The sequence below is a fragment of the Aotus nancymaae genome, unplaced genomic scaffold (genome assembly GCF_030222135.1).
Source record: "Aotus nancymaae isolate 86718 unplaced genomic scaffold, 86718_ANA_hifiasm-v0.15.2.pri h1tg000040l, whole genome shotgun sequence".
Lineage (NCBI taxonomy): Eukaryota > Metazoa > Chordata > Mammalia > Primates > Aotidae > Aotus > Aotus nancymaae.
Window position 1 is genome coordinate 106,986,906 of NW_026988454.1, and position 17,646 is coordinate 107,004,551.

General features: G+C 35.0%; 1 protein-coding gene and 1 long non-coding RNA gene across 6 annotated transcripts in view; one reads left to right on the forward strand and one right to left on the reverse strand.

Moving 5' to 3' along the window:
* LOC135268360 (uncharacterized) overlaps positions 1–17,646 on the reverse strand; it is a 261,357-nt gene that overhangs the window by 211,644 nt on the left and 32,067 nt on the right. The gene's annotated exons all lie outside the window — the stretch shown is intronic.
* The window catches only part of HMGCLL1 (3-hydroxy-3-methylglutaryl-CoA lyase like 1), a 149,032-nt gene continuing 137,381 nt past the window's right edge, over positions 5,996–17,646 (forward strand). For 3 of the 5 annotated variants that reach the window (XM_021665433.2, XM_021665432.2, XM_064360973.1), the window contains exon 1: positions 6,098–6,238. In XM_021665433.2, coding sequence (XP_021521108.1) covers positions 6,131–6,238 — 108 coding nt within the window. In that variant the 5' untranslated portion in view covers positions 6,098–6,130. Of the gene's footprint in view, positions 6,239–7,993; positions 8,084–17,646 lie in introns of all 5 variants that reach the window. The other 2 variants (XM_021665434.2, XM_021665431.2) reach the window with 2 other exon arrangements.

Here is a 17,646-nt window from a genome sequence, read left to right on the forward strand (position 1 = left end):
ATGTATCAAGTAATCGCTAAAATATTTTCCAAGTAAAGTTTGAGTTTGTAGTTATTGGAATAAAAAATACTTTCACATCTGTTGGCAAAAAATATGTGGACTGCAAGCATCTAACAAAGTAAACCTAGTTAATGAGCAGTTCATGTCTGCGACTTTTATTTTGCAATATGGTTGGCAAAGCTAATGCTTTCGGATCCTTCTGAATTAGTGAGAGAATAAATAGACTCCTACATCTGGAGAAATGTGGTTTATGGCTTTGTTCTGATTTCAGTATTTGGTGCCAGGTACTCATCACCTGGGGTGGGTTGTCATTGTGGTAAAATAGAACTCATTACTTATTCTCAAAAGAATGCTCTGTTTCAGAACAATGGTATTGTTAATGGAACTTTGATTTTAGTAACCAAGTGCCAAGAATGTTTTTAAACACTCTGTTATCCATCTCATCAATTTAGATCAGCCAGACATAACATGTGTGAGAAGATAGCTAAAATTTTCATCGATAAAACTGATATGATGAAAGCTTTTTTCCCCTTAGGTAATCATTTGGTATTGGTAACCAAGTTGTTCTCATACTTTCTTTTTTGTTGTTTAAGGCTGTAGCACATCACTCTTGTAATACTCGCCAAAGTTCTATGGAATCATTGTTTGAGATTCACCATATGTGTCTTTTATCCCTGCTCAGTAAGTATCTTGGCTACATGTCAGTTTGGCATTTGTTACTATAAAAACTTCGATTCCTTCACTTGCTTCTGATTCTATCCATGCTGTCAGCATAGAGAATTTCAAATAGCCATCTCTGGGACCAAAGAAACTCACAAGATAGCAACCTGTTTTAACTAGACCCTTCTCACCCAAGTACCTGCCACTCAAGACAATTGATATATTCAGTCTACCTAGTTTGGGGTTGACTGATCTCTGAAACACAAATCATTCCTCACTCTGTTTTTGAGACCTTTTGTTTAGAATACAGACAATGAACAACCCTGTAATTTATGATACAGTAGTAATTTATAGTGGTCATTTTACACAGAGAAGACATAGGGAGAAGAATGGGAGTAAGTGTAGAACACGAGGCTTCTGTTTAGTTTTCCTTCTTGTGGATTAGTCAAGACATCAGAACTAAATCATGAGATTCACAGGCTCTTTGAGTTAAATCCAGTGTTCTTAGTTTCGTTTAGCATCTCTTCTTCCCTATCTTTATTTTTAGAAGTGTTAGGAACTCCAGAATACATGAAAAATTATGGAACAAATATAGTACTCAGAAAAAAGTTTCATGTCAGAATTCTGGCAAATATGGAGCTTATCAGGGAGATTCTTTCCCCTCCCCTCAAACACTGATATCAAGAACAATCTCAGAAGCTAAGTATTGCCAAGAGGATCACAAGAAGGCACAGGCCCGGATAGTCAGGATCTGAGGTTTTAAGCATCACATGGAAATGCACATTTAAGCCAATGACCATGTAAGTCTGGGTAGCTAACTGGGCCATAAACATGAACCACTGGTCTCAAAAGATCATTCCACATATGAGAGATGAAAAAAAGTTCACCTGGTTCTGTGGGTAAGAAAGTAAATCTCTGTAAGAAGATTGAAAGCAAGTGCCATCATGCATGATTTTAAGTTCTATATTTACTATATCGTTATGAGACTCCAAGTTAAGATGTTAACAAAAAACAAATCTTAGCATCAAGTTAAATCCATTAGAAATCCCAAACAAAAGTAAAATCATCCTTTAGGAATACTTCAATAACCCATGAAAGATTCCTATAGAAAAATAAACAGCTTCATCAAAGATAGTTTATATAGGCAAATTACCAACCATGTAAATATTGTATTGTATATGTATTTGCTTTGCATGTACAAAGAAAAGCTTAAGAAATATAAATTGAAATTGACAGAAACAGAGCTATAGTGGAGGATTTCCACTGTCATGCTGTTTTGGCAAATTAATCAAATAATTATAAATACAAACATTCATATAATCATATTCTAGCTACCTACTTCTCTCTCAAAAAATAAATAACATGTTGTATTTTAGAAAGTTATTTTAAGAAATGATTTCGATTATACATATATGTGTGTGCATCTGGGACCAAAGAAACTCACAAGATAGCAACCTATTTTATATCTATATGTGTGTGTGTGTATGTATATATATGTGTGTGTGTGTATGTATATATATGTGTGTATATATGTGTGTGTGTGTGTATATATATATACACACATATATAGATATATGTGTATATGTATTTCAAAGAGAAAAAAATAATATTTCCTGTAAATACTTTTTGTTTTTCCCTTTTTAATTATTTGAAACCATGATGCTATTGGCTCTACAATAACTATATATATATGTGTGTGTATATATGTAAGTGTGTATATACAAGAAATATTAATTTTTTTCTCTCTGAAATGAAATGTATTAAATGTTTCTAGAATTAGAACAATGGGTGTCTTCATTGATATCTTTACGTATCTTCTGAATTTCTCAAAATTGCTATAAAAAGGAACATAGAGTGAAAGGATATGAAACAATTCTAAAACTTGTGGAATTGTACTTAATGTGATATTGCTGAAGTTATGGTTAAGTTTAGAAAATGGGTAGGAGTGGAGGCTGCAAAGATTGCAAAGAGTCTCATCATGATATATTCATTGAACCATTTTTAAGAAACATGACGTCCTCCCGCTGTTCAGAGGTTATGGAACACCTCTAAGAATTTTAAGTTCAGCAATGTTTATCAGATACATATTTTCAAAAATCTCTCAGGCTATACAGTATGAATTGGTAAATGCAAAATAACCCAGGAAACCAGACTACTGTATTAATAATAGTTAACATTTGTTAGGTGCCTACTATGTGCCAGAGACCACATGTTGAGCACTTTATATATTCTGTCATTTAATTTTTTCAATGGGTATGAACTGTTATTGTCCCCCTCTTACACATATGGAAACAGATGCTAAAGAAGTTGTCCAGGGTCAGTCAGTCTCTGTTAAAGCCTGGCTGCCATCATAGATAATTTTGAACCAGCTCTTAGTCTCTTTCACACTGCAGTATGGTGCTGCTTTTCAAATAGAAAGGAAGTGGAGCAGAGAGAAGTTCTTAGCAAAAGAAAGAGAGCAAGATGTTTAACTCACGTCACTTGTTGACAGATTGGTAGGATTAATGACAGAAGGAAGTCAAGAATAATTCAGGAGAGACAGGTTGAATTGGATGTTTTTGCACATAGCAAAATCATTAATAAACTCACTAGAGAAAACAAAATTTAATTAACTTTAATTTGCAGTGAATGTTTGTATCTTCTTCTATTTGAGTGAGTAAACTGCAATGAAATAAAAGTAGCTTAGTCATATGATGCAGCAAGCATAGTAGAGAGTGCAGATTTGGGATATGGTACTGACTCTCTTTGGAGTTTTTTTTTTTTTTTTTTTTGAGACGGAGTTTCACTCTTGTTACCCAGGCTGGAGTGCAATGGCGCGGTCTTGGCTCACCGCAACCTCTGCCTCCTGGGTTCAGGCAATTCTCCTGCTCAGCCTCCTGAGTAGCTGGGATTACAGGCACGCGCCACCATGCCCAGCTAATTTTTTGTATTTTTAGTAGAGACGGGGTTTCACCATGTTGACCGGGATGGTCTCGATCTCTTGACCTCGTGATCCACCCGCCTCGGCCTCCCAAAGTGCTGGGATTACAGGCGTGAGCCACCGCGCCCGGCCCCTCCTTGGAGTTTTTAACAAGTGGTTTCTTTATTTTTCTAAAGGAGATCTAGCTTCTTAACCTGTTATATGGCAAAAGAGAACTACAGTACCTTCCACAGAATTCTCTTTATTCTCATTTTAACTAGAGCTTTTTAGAGTTGCAAGTAACAGGGGTACATATTGAAAATGTTTATTTGAGTAATCAAAACAGAAAGATGTACATTACTACTAAGTACAAGAACACAAGCTTTTCAAATTTATAAATTTTAAGCATTCATAAATTAACATCAAACTTTGCTTACCAGTAAAAGCACATATATTTCCACTCCTGTTTATTCATTAGATTAAACATTCTTAAGATATTTGATCTTTATGATTTTGGCATTTGTACAGATTTTGTTTAAAAATTTGAGATCACAGCATTTTTCATATGATATGAATTAAAATGTGTCAACAAATGCTTTCTTATTTATAAGATTTTTCTGTAAAAAACACATGCTACATGGTCAATTAACTGGTATATAAAATTTTGTTCAGACCCTTCTAATTTAGAAAACTATTAAGCAGTAAAGTTGCTTTTTTTTCCCCTAAATGTTCTTTTTCTTAGTAGCAGAGGATCATATAATATCTGACTTATCTTAGAGGATTGATTCTCTAAAAGTTTAGACTTCATTTTGATTTTAATTGACAATCCTTTTTGAGGTTTGAAATAATTGTTGACTCCATTATGAAGGTTGCCTTGCTAAATTATCGTTGTTCAACTTGGATCTTTTAAGATTCTTTTCAATATCACGTTCCTTGTTGCAGAATTTCAATATAGAGAGAAAAATGATAGTAAGCATAGATGTAACCAGTATGCTCCATTTCACTTGCAGTGAAAAAAATAACAAACAGCTGATCTCTTCTACACCTGATCTGAACCAGGTGAGAAGTAGGTGGGCAAATAGCTGAGCTCTGCTGGTGCATCTAATAGATTTAGTTCTATGAATGTACACCTATATAATAGTCATGCTTAAGTACAAACAACCAAAGTTTTTGTGCTTTACAGAGTTTTAAGTGCATCCAGTAATTGCATGACTTCACTTCAGCAGTTCAGAGAATATTCTAAATATCCTTGGTTAACTGTGTGAGGACTATGACCTCCTCATCCTGTTTGCCCTTTCTAGTACTGTTTTATCAAAGGATCTACATGATTTTTCTTCCACTCTTTGTTTTTTTCCTCCCTTAACTCATTTATTTCTATTAGCTGTGGAAGTGTCACTGCCTGCTCCCCAATCCCCCACCTGTGAAACACACAAGAGGTAAGGATGGTTTGACTTTGGATGGTAAATTTCTTCTGTGTGTTTATACTATGGTGTGCATCAGTTGGCTCCTGGTTTATATTTGCTCAGTCAGCCAACAGGGCCGAGGGTACTCCTGGCCACAGACATCCTGGCTGTGTCTCTTGCAGACCCTAGGTACCCTGCACGAGACTATTCTTGATGATCATGTCATTCTAACTGCAAACCACTGAACCCACTGAGAAGAGTATTAGGGTGTGACAATATAAATAAGTGTACATTTGAAAGTGGGGTGGGGAAGGCAGGACAGTGGTCTGCTCCAAGGCTATTTTTCATACTCTTACACTAAAAAATTCTGCAATTCTAATATCCTAATAGCTTGTTTAGAATTTTCCGTTTGGATAAATCTAGTTCTACAGGCTTTAATAATTTTGTGCCATGAGACTTTTAAACACACAGTTCCATTTCAGCGCTTAACTGCAGCACCAGCTTACTGACAGCTTACCTCTGATTTAGGAACGTACCTCTGAGAGTACCTCTGACACCTCCCCTAATTTAAGGCTGTCTATCTTTTACTTTTTTAAGACTGTTGGATATGTTTTAACCTTGCCAATTGCCTCAAAAACATTTTTAAATAGAGTTTATTGTTATAAAACGTGAACTCCGTGAGCTCAATGGTGGGCAAATCTACACTTGAGCACCTAAGGCTGCAGCTGAGAATGAACAAACTCACCAACACAAAAATGCACGCCCCCTTCTTTTATTTTAGATCCCTTTTCTTCTACACCTGATCTGAATCAGGTGAGAAGTAGCTCGGCATGTGCAGATACAGTCCGTCCCGGGCACTCAGTGTAGTGCGGGAAATGCGCCACCCCTGAATATCCTCTGGCTCAGCTCCTTTCTTTCCTGTTTAGGTGCCTGGTATCTCTGACGATTGCCGCAGGTGCCCGGTGGACCCGCTGCCCCAGGCGCAGCCACCTGCCACGCCCTGCTCCCCGCCCTCTCGGCGCCGCCGCAGTGCGCAGAGCAGCTCTGGTCCTCACAGCCCGTGCACCGGAGGGGCGCGCTCCCGAGCTGGCGCAGTTTCCCAGTGGTGCCCGCCCCTCATCCTCGTCAAGTCTCCCTCCCCTCGCCGACTGCCGCCCCAGGCTCCACCATGGGGAATGTGCCATCTGCGGTGAAGCACTGCCTCAGCTACCAGCAGCTTCTCCGGGAGCATCTCTGGATCGGGGATTCAGTGGCAGGGGCGCTCGACCCCGCGCAGGTACCACCTCGCGGCCCAGGGTGTCCCCACCCTCATGCGCACTGACAGCCAGCCTCTCTCCCTGCAGCCTTTTGGTGCCCTCCTCCCTTTGTGTCACCTCCTCACCCCAGGGACCTTCCCTCAGCAGGTCTGTCGTGTCAGGCCCCACTCCTTAAATGGTTTCCCATCATCTCTCCTCTGTCAATGTAACGACCCACCTCTAGAGATTAGACCCAGCAAAATCCCTACTTGTGACCCTTTACTGGTCGCCTAAAGGAAACAATTCCTTCTCGGTGTTTTCCTGGAAAGGGATGCGTTACGTAATACGTTTTGTATTCATAGGTACCTATTCCTTCAAGGATACTGCCCTTATTCTCAGAGCTCCTTGTACTGTGTAACAAGGACGGCACATTTGTCACAATATGAGGCAGAAAAAGGAATGAAACCAGTAGAAGGTTAAGAAGACATAGTAGGATGAAATAATCCGTCAGAACATTAATTATCCCAAATGTATTTGTGCTTCAACAAACTTGAAAGAAAGTGTAAATAACAGCAATTTCAGACTAAAACTTATTCCCACATTGTTCCTGAAAGCCCATGTTAAGACAATAGGCAACTTAATATTACGATTTAATGCACTCTCAACCAGTGTCAGATAAAGAAAAGGTGTCAGATAAAGAAATTAACTTTTTCATTAAAAAAGCTGAAAATCTAAAATTCCACAAAATATTAAGTAACTAATAATTGTTATGACAATGTTGAAACATGGAGTGAAGGAGGAGCACTGTGAGGACTTTTTGCTGTTGAACTACAGGTGCTGGATGCAGATTATTTCTGATTTGACTTGTGAACAAAATAAGTTATGTCATTGTAATATTTCTGTCAATAAGCGTAATTGTACTATGTGGCTTTAAATCAACTATTTTCATATAAGATATTCATTTTCTATTGTGTATTATCAGTTTGGTGTATCATATGTGAAATTGCAATCTAATGTCTACAAATTAGAATTCAGCATTTGTGTTCTTTAGAGGTATTTTGCTTCTCATTACTTAAAAGATGGCTGTGGTCATCTAACTCTAAAACCTGTTGATGACGGTGGTAGAGGAGAAAAGTGATCCTTTATTTTCCCACATGTTAACATGGCTATTTAATTTTCCTACATTCTATTTTGGCCTTCCTGTTGTAACTTTTATCTTGATGTTCTTGACTTTTTTTATTCAGGCCGTTATTTAATCAGGAATTCTTAACTTATATTTCCTAAGTCTGAGACTTTATATAATTTTTTTGAGTGAATATTATATTTATCTCTCCCCCTTTATTTTCTGCTTTACACAGTTTGTGGGTTTTAGGAACAATGATAGAACAGGTAAGGATGTCTTCTTTGCCCTATTAAGATATGGAAGCAGGTTAAATTAAAATGAGTAGGATTCCTGAAAAATAAAATTTTGGGACATTCATCAGCTTAATGAAGACTTTTTGTCCCTTTCTGAAGAAATGATATGCCTTCTATAAATATTGCCTTTTTACCCACCAACTGCTTTTCCTAGAAACTCCTAGTTGTTTCTCAAGTCCAGATTTAATTTTTTTTTTTTTTGGTACAGCTCTTTTATCCCTCCAAAGTTATGCCCCTTTCTCTGTGTTCTCAGGAATTTTTAAAGTAATTCTGTTTTAGTTTCAATACTGTTGAATTGTAATTGTTTTCTATCTCATCCTATTTGAACTCACAGCAGCACTGACATCTGACACCTGGCTTTTTGAACTTTATCTTCCTAGACTTCTGCTCTAACAAACCTTCACTGCTTTCAGCCCTATGTCTCTGGTCTCTCAGTCACCTTGGCAGTTTCCGTGGCTTTTATCTACTGGGTAAATATCCAGATTCCTCATCACTATCGTCACTCTCCCTACTGTGAGTGTGAGTGACTACTACACTCACTGTTTTGGTTACTGTTGGTGCACCAGTGTTTTCTAGACTTACATTCCCATTTTTTTTTTCTTGAATTTCAGTCTAGATGTTCAGCTGCTCATTTGACATCATCACTTGGGTATCTCAAAAGCAACTCAAATTCAACATTTTCAAAATTTTAGTAATGTTCTACTCCTTCCAACACTGGACTTTCTCCAGTATTTCCTATTGCAGGGAATGTCATCATGATTCATTCAGTTCTACAAGCATACACCAGAAGCTATCTTCTTTCATTTCCCTCACACCCAATGTATCACTGAGTCCTGCAGTTTTACTTCTTGAATTTCTTTCAAATCTATACCTTTTTCCAACTTCGAAGCACCATTCAATTTTAAAATGGCATTATCTCTCATACGGATGACTGGGCTGTTGCAGTAGTCTTCTTACTTTCCAGGAATCCCTCTTCAACCTGATGCCTATATAGCTAGTTGGAAAGTTTTCCCTATTTCAAAGAAAATAATGCTATTTCCCTCCCTGTTTCAAAACCATCTGTGAATTTCCATTGCTTTAAGGAATGAACACCAAAACTTTTAATGTGTTCTCTAAACCTCAAATGATCTTTTCACTGCACTTCTCAGCAACATCATCTTAAGCTATTCTTTTTTGTTCTTGCCACCATAGCCACAGTGGCCTTCTTCGAGTTCTTTAACAAACTGTGTTCCATCTGGAACCACGTTTGCTTACTTTCGTCTCTGTTAGGAAGACTATTTTTAAAAAATTAACTTCTAATTAATCTTCAGCCCTCAACTTGCATGTTACCTTCTCATGACATCTCTCCCAGACTCTCAATGCCAGAAGCTTTTGTATACTTTTATTGTATAGTAGTATATTTATTATATATAATACATATTCTATATTTATTTTAATGATTACTTGATATTTAATTACTTTGCAGACATTAAGCACAATGAAAGTAAGGAAGCAATTTGCCACAGGATTCTCAACACTTATCAGAATGTCTGGTTGATTTTTTAATGGTCAATAAGACTTGTTGAATGAACAAATGAATGAATGTTTTCTCTTATAGGCCATAAGTATCACATGCCTATGAACACCATGTAATTCTTCTTAGCATTTGTTCAAGGTCCAACAAAATGGTTGGCACATTGTAGCATCATGGTAAATATTTGCTAAATTAATACAAGATCAATGAGAATGGAGACATGATAAATAGAGTTTGGTCTTAGCACCAGTCAATGAGTATTACTGCTGTTTTTCTTTTACCTTTTTGTCTCATAGGACGTAATAGTGGTTTAATGGAGAGATGAGGTGAAAATGAATTCTGGAGTCTGTCAAGACAGCAGAGAGCTTAACCAATTCTCTATTGTTGAATCTGGCAGAGAGAATCATGAATCAACCTGACTCTTGTGATATGAAATGATTTGATTGCAGTTAGAACAGACAGAATATTCTGTTTTTTGAAATAATCTCATATGTGTGCAATAAAAGGTTGAACACCCAGATATTTTTCTGCTACTAACTTATCCCATGATTTTGTTTGTGCAAGAGCATGACCAGATCTTTATTTTTCAGTTTACATATTAGAGATAATATGTCCCTGATAAATTATTAGAGTTAAATTTTGTGTGTGTGCATATATACACATATACATATTGGAACTTTAAGAATGTATTATCAAATATAAAAAGAATAAATATGAATAAAAGGCTTATTCTACCACAGATCCACTAAGTAAATTATTTGAGTCTCTATGTTTTTGCTAATGACAGTAGTTTCGCAGAAAACTCCCTTAATAGACCAAGAAGTTAGAATTGCTCATTCTGTAATTCAAGATATCTCTTAGGACGTTTTATTTTCTGTAGTTGTTTCTTTTAAAAAGAGTATAATGAAGCTGGCTTAATTGGTATATTTTAAAGTTTTGATTACATTTAATGTTCCTAGCAAAGAGATCCCCCTTTGATTTTCAAGTGTTCCTTAAGCAATAACTAAATCTCTTCACATATTAATGCCCTTTTGCAAAAATAAAATTTCCAAAGACCCAAATTCTAATATAAACAATGTTTCAAACCTATTATATTTCTAAAAATAAAATTGTAGATTATGTGAGATTAAATTTATAGTTAGTTTATATTCGAGTCTGATCCTTTATGTTACATTTGCTGTCAGCAAAAATTATGATTCAAAGTAAAGTTATTTGGTGCTAAAGGGTCTCTGGAATTTAAATGTATTATATTTCTGCTTAAATGTAATTGGAAGATAATGTAACTTTATACTTTTAGCTTGCAATAGTGTAGTTGTTAGTACAGTTACTAAATATCTTAGGATGTTTGAGGAAGAATTTTCGGACAGGGACCAAACTGCCATCATACTGTTTTCTATTTGTCTCATATGTTCTTTATTTGTCTTCTTATCATTTTTTATTTTTTGCCAGCTTCTTTTGAAATTATGTAGCATTTTAATTTCTCATTTTCCTCCTGAATTGACATGTTAGTGATACGTTTTTTTTTTAGTATACGCTTAATTGCTGTCTGTAAGATGTCAACATAAAACCATGGCTTATTAAAATAATATATTAGTACTATTATAACTTAATAAAAATCTAAATACAACTCTAACTTCATTTGCTGTCTTCTGCCTTTTATATTTTTGTTATCATATATTATCTATATGGTATATTTATAATACATATGTATACAGTCACTGTCCATTTATATTTATGCACCTGTTTTCTCTTTTCTCTTTATTTCTTTCTTCATCTCCATTCTTTCATCAGATTACTTTTAAATTACTTATCTTCAACCAGAAGTATTTGTTTCAATATTTTCTTTAGTAAAAATATGTACTAATATTGTTTTTATTTCAGTTTTTCTTTCTTTGAAATTATATACATACATATACACTATTATGTACATATATACACACACATATATAATGTTTATAAATATAAATTAATGTTTACTATAAAGTTAATTTTATCTAAAAAATTATAAGACATGATAGCAGTACAAATCCGGATTCCTCAACAGATGCAGTGGAAGCCAGAGACAATGAAATCAGCTATTTGTCTTATTTTTGGTCGTTTGACAATTTATCTTTCATTCTCTTCTCTTTGTATTTGGTTTCTAATAGTATGACTATGGCATGTCTAGGCATACTTTCTTTTGTATTTATCAGCTAATGATGTGTAACACTTCTTGGATCTATGACTTAATGTTTGTTGGGGTTTCGCATTTGGCAACTTTTTAACCATTTTTGCTCAAACATTGTCTCTGTTTCTTGTTTACTTTTAAATCCTCTCCAGTTAGACCTACAATTTGAAGAATATTAGAACTTTCTCTGTGCCCCATTATTTTTCATTCTTTTTTCTCCATATTCAGTCTGAACATTTTCTTCTCATTTATGTTCCAGTCCACTAATTTCTTCTTCAGCTTTGTTTAATTTGCTGTTAATCTAACTTATTGAGGTCTTAATGTTAGTTATTATATTTTGAGTTAAAGCAGTTCTATGATTTCTAAAAGATAGGCTTTAGTTCCCTACCACCATTCAAACTATTTCCACTCCAGCCTTGTAAGGCTCCTGGAAGCTCTGATGGTCTCAGCTTCTCAGTTGCTGATACAGAATTGGCAAATGCCTCAAAAAGAAAAGTTATGCTGACTGTTGGGCTCACCACTTTATTTTTTTCTTCTGCATAGTATACTGGCTGCTGAAATACTCATTAACCAAATTTCAGAGACTATTAAATAAGTGTTTTTCATTAATATTTTATCCAACTAATATAGTTGTTGTCAGTGAGAGGTTTATTGTGAACAAGCTAGACAGCCATTATTGAAAGATTAACTATATAATGAGGAAATTAAAAATACAAATTGTACAATTTAGTTTACATTGTAAAAATATATTCATCTACCATACTACTTGAACTTGTTATATTCCAACTAACATACATACTAGATTACCAATTTGAATTCCAAAGAAAGAATAAAAATATTATCTGCTTCATGAAAAATACTGCATAGAAAAAAGTTACTATTCCAAATGGTTTTTAGTATGAAGAACAAGTTATAAAGGTAATGAATATATATTCTAAATAATGTTAAAGGTAATATTATGCCCAATTTTAGTATCTGCTCTTTGAAGAACAACATACGATTTACTCTCTCTTTATATGTAATAAACATTAATAAAATTTTGAGTTCAATAAAGTATTTTTTAAAAGCGTTAAATAATAAAGTAGGTCCTTTATAATATTTTATCTTTAGTGACATAAATGTATATCAAATCTTTTATGAGCATAAAGTTGGTAAAAGTATTTTCTTCTTCTTATAAGTATAATCTTATCTTTTGCATTGCCCCTTTCTGATTTGGGTACATTCTCTCTCTCTATCTCTCTATAAGTCTTCCTATATTTTATAACTTTACTCAGAAGCATCTTCTGAACTTGTTTATCCTCTTGACTATATGTATATGTTTGTACCTGTCTATGCATATGTATGATGTGCTGGCAATTGATTTCTATTTTTTGAAAAAAATTCTTTTGTACTATTAGTATTTTAATTTTCTTTAAATAATTAGCTAATTTGATTTTAGTCTTTTAAAAAAGTAAGTGCTTTAAGACTGTACATAGCCATTTCTCTATTGTTTTAAGTGTCTTATAAGCTGCTGATATGATTACTCTGTATCTTTAATTAGATGAATTTAACTTTAATTCATGTTTGATCTGACTATTATTATGTTTATCTTATTTTCTGCCATATCTATCAGCCTCACTCACCATTTTACATTTCCTATTTCTAAGGCTGTTTATGTCTTTTCAGTATTCTTATTTTATATTTAAATTGATACTATTGTTCAGAGCAAAATATATATTTTAAGGAACAAATTCACTTATCTTGAGAAAAAGATTGTATAATTATTACACCATGATTCTTCAAATAATATGCACCAGGAATATTACCATTTTCAAGATTCTTTTTGTTGATATAAGGCATCTGACAGATGAGGTGAAAATAGGGAGTTCCAAAGACTCGTAATATTTACTTGAGGTTAAAGATCTAATCATGTCCACAATAAAGTTAGAAAGTTAAAAGGGTAGGTATTTGATATGGTTTGGCTGTGTCCCCACCCAAATCTCATCTTGATTTATAGCTCCCATAATTCCCACAGGTTGTGGGAGGAGCCTGGTGGGAGATAACTGAATCATGGGAGTGTTCCACCCAATACTGTTCTCATGGTAGTGAATAAGTCTTGTGAGATCTGATGTTTTTATAAGGGGCTTCCCCTTTTGCTTGGCTCTCATACTCTCTTGCCTGCCGCCATGTGACACATCCCTTTTACCTTCTACCATAATTGTGAGGCCTCCCTAGCCACATGGAACTGTGAATTCATTAAACCTCTTTTTATTTATAAATTACCTAGTCTCAGGTATATCTTTATCAGCAGCATGAAAATGAACTAATACAGTATTTGTGGTCATAGACTTAATAGGTAAGCCGCCACAAACAATAATAAGCCCTTTTTATGACCATATAAATCATGGTCAGAATGGAGTAAAAGTCCAGTGGATTTCACTGAAAACCAAATATTGGATGGAAGGTCCACCAGGACATTGAATATGGCGCAGAATGGTGTCAGAATTTGGGATGAAGGGAATGATGGTGAAATAAGTTCTAATGGCCTCGATATTTGAAGAATACCAATCATCAAGCAGGGATAAAGACTGTATGGCCAAATCACATAGATTCCAAAAGCAGGGCCTTTTAAATTAATAAAAAGAAGTGAGAGTTTTCAAGAAGTAATGGAACTTAAAAATGCCATCCTTAATTCCAGTCACTAAGCAAAGAATAGGAGATTTAATTCCAGTCACTAAGCAGAGAATAGAGAACTAACCTGTCTCCTGGACAGGTTATCCTTGAGAGGGTTACAGGAGAGATGACTTCCTCAAGGGTAATTGAGACCTCTTTTAAGGCCAGGATATAATGGGACTGTTCAGTAAAGAGGCTGAAAATGTGATAGAACTTGTTATGTATGGAGCTGAGTTTACAGCTGTAAAATAAAAAAGACTTGAATCTTACTCTAACAGGAAAGTCAGAGAACTATGCAGGGTTCTACAGAAGGAGTGGAATTCTTGGGAATAATATATTGGGAAATGACTAGAGAAAGCAGGACTGTAAAATAAGTGACTTATCAAGTGAGTACATCTCAGTGGTCTTGAGGTGGCTGTGAGTCTTTTTGGGTATCTCAGCCTCAGCCAAGTCCTGGGTTTATTGCATTTTAAGAGAGTCCTCATCTCTGTAGCATGAAGAATCCAGCTTTTAAAGCCACCTTTAATTTGACTTGACTTACAGGCACATTTGAAGGAAAGCTTAAGGCTGTTCACCTATTGATTCCTGAAGGGAAATGCCTGGCTAGTGCATGCTAAGAACAAGGCCAGAATCCCGGGGGAGTGTGGCTTGGTCTCTGTGACATTACCAAGTGTGTTCCTTGGTGTTTCATAAAAGAGACAGCCATCTTATACCCTCCTTATTTTTTTTATTTTAATCAAGTAACATGTTATTTAGTATGAGTTTCTTATTATAAGGACTTTTGTAGCTATACAGCTACCACTACAGAATGCTCAGTATGAACCCAGCACTACCTGTTTCCATCCTGTAACTCATTTAATCCTCACAATAATCCATTTTACAGATTTGGTAATTGTGCTTCAGAAAGGTTAAATAATGTGCCTGTGATCAACAGCTAGTAAACCGCAGACCAGGATTCGAACTCAGGCAGTTCTAGTTCTAAAGCTTGTACTTTTTACCAGTGCTTCCTAAACTTTTCTTGTGATAAGAGTCACCTAAAGTGTTTATTAAATATAGAGGTGATTTTGATTCAGTAGCTCTGAGTTGGAGCCCATTATCTTTATTTCTAATTAACCCAATTTCAGTAAACACTGTGTTGGATGGTGCTGCTACTCCTCTACCCCTATATCGTCTGTCAAAGGGTCATACTTCCTCTAATCTGTCTTTCCAGAGCTCCTGGCTCCTGCCCATAAAAAAAAGATTGCTATGAGTTTTGACTTCCCTTCTATCCTTTTTGAGGTTGGGACTAGAGTTCTGCCTGGAATAGAATTGCATTGGATACAAAAGGAAAAACAACTTGGTTTCCAATAAATTTCCTGTTCCCTTCAATCTTCAATACTTTCTGTCCTTGGATTTCTGTTGGCTCCTGTATTTCTTGCTTTCTCAGATTCCAGCTGGCTTTCACATCCCTCCCTCCCCCTACTCTATGTTCTTGTTTTTTTCATTAGCTCTGAGCTCCTCCAAGTCTTCTGGCTTTCTTTATGCTTATTCACTCTGTGCTGTAACTTTCCCTGACCCTTTCTTCTTTCCGTATCTATCCCCTTCCAAGTTTAGCTGGGTTTTATGTGTTTAATTTTACTTTTCCTAATCAACCCAGGGGCTAGACTGTGCACACCCATATCTTCATGGGATACTCTCATATGACCCATGGTTTTTAAAAGATATAAAGCAAAATTGTGTATTTGGAGACTATCATTTTTATAGAAATTCAGATTTGAAAGTGATTATTCAGCCTGGTTAAAACCCTAATAATGAAAACAAAGTTTAGAATTCCAGTTTCCTACCACTGTTCTATGTATTGTTAGTCTATGTAGGAGTTGCAAATTACCAGCCTAGGGGAGCCCAATATAGTCCCTGGAAATATTTTGTTTGGTTGAAATTGCAGTTAAAATATAAGTAAATTTCAATGCCTTTAAACAGAATTTGCACTTTTAAAATATATACTTAGGTACCTCAGGCATCAAGATTATCTTCCTGTGATTATGGATGTTTGGTTTTGTGATATTTGATGAACAATTACATAGGGATATTTAAATAAGACCACTTCTGAACTTTGGATTATTTTTTCAACAGGGTGGAACCTAATCATTCATTATCATTCAGAAGGAAATTATCTTTAAATTGCCAGAAGGTTGCCATCTATCCTTTTGGACAATCTTCCCTTTTCTAAGTGATCAGAATTTAGTTGCAAATGTAAACTCAGGTGTTTTTAATTTCTTCTCTTGGATCTAGCCATTTTTATAAGCCAATTTTTACATTATTTCTTATAGAAAATATCGATTAGTGAATCTTGTTTCCAAAACACTCGTTCCAAAATCAGACTATTTTTAAAGAGAATTTTATGTGAAGATGAGTTTTAGAATTATTTAGGTTCATGGAGGTTTATATTTTCAAAATATTTCTCCCCCCATATAGTTTATATGACTGCCAAGTAATAACAAGAATAGAAAAATTCTCTGAAAATTAAATAAATAAACAAAAACTGTGGTTACTAAGCGATAATGAAGGGACCAGAGCTATGAGTTCCAAACATATTTTTCATGCAAGGAACTGAGGTTTACTTCCCTGGTTAAGAGAGAAGAGGAGCTGGGTTCTGGCACTCTGATGCTAGCAGGGCTGTAAGGATCACTGTGGAAGAGGAGGGGCAAAGTGTTATGAGTAACAGAACTCCTGGAGCTCCTATATCAAAGACATGGCCCAGGCCACATTTTCATTCACTGTTGCTGTTTTCCTTTGAAAGCTCGCTCCTCCATTCTGCTGTTTATTCAGATCACGTTTTTTCCCCCTGTAATTCTTTCTTGTAATTCATTTAAAAGCACAAGCCTGTAAACTTGTTTTAATTTGGCTTAATTCAGTTAGTGATAACAATAGTAGTCTTTGTGGTGAAGATGGATATGAGGGTCAGCTGGGATTTGGATAGACAGAAGGCATTCCTGTTCAGAGTAAGATGATGGACAATTTTGGTGGAATTAATGGAGCAAAATCATGGGAGTTATTCATTTAGTTATGTGTGTGTGTGTAAATACGTATAAATTTATAACTATTATCTGTGTTCATCCATCTAAGCTATCATCACTTTACAAAAAATAATTTTAAGATCTCATAATCTTATAATTTTTTAAAATATATTTTCTTTCAAATTTGATGAGCTTGAAAGCTCACTCACTTTTTACAGGTGTTGACTGTATTTTTTTTTTATATCCTTCACCTCTCCCAGTGGCCAATTCCAATACTTTTATAGTACTTAGGAGACCCATCCTTGTTTTTCTCATGTTCCCTTTACAGTATGGTTGAATCAAATGAAATATCTCTTTATTAAATACATAATATTTGCACTGCTATGTTGAGGTCTTTTTAAGGGGTGTAGCTATATTTTATTTACTTTTCTATTACCTCAAGGACCTAAATATTTAGATCTTTATTAAATATTTATAGAAGCAAATATAGCCAACATTCCTGGTATTAAACTTTAGGTGATTTTAGTCCAATTAACTGCCTTTGTGATTGGCAAAATATGTATTTAATTACATCAGCTATATCCTTGAGTAGTAAAATTAGTAGCTTAATTCTTATTATTTTCCATATTAGATTATAATGCCTACTTTTAAAATCTGGTGGCATTTTTAGAAAATTTGAAAGCCTATTTGTTTCTTTTCTTGGCT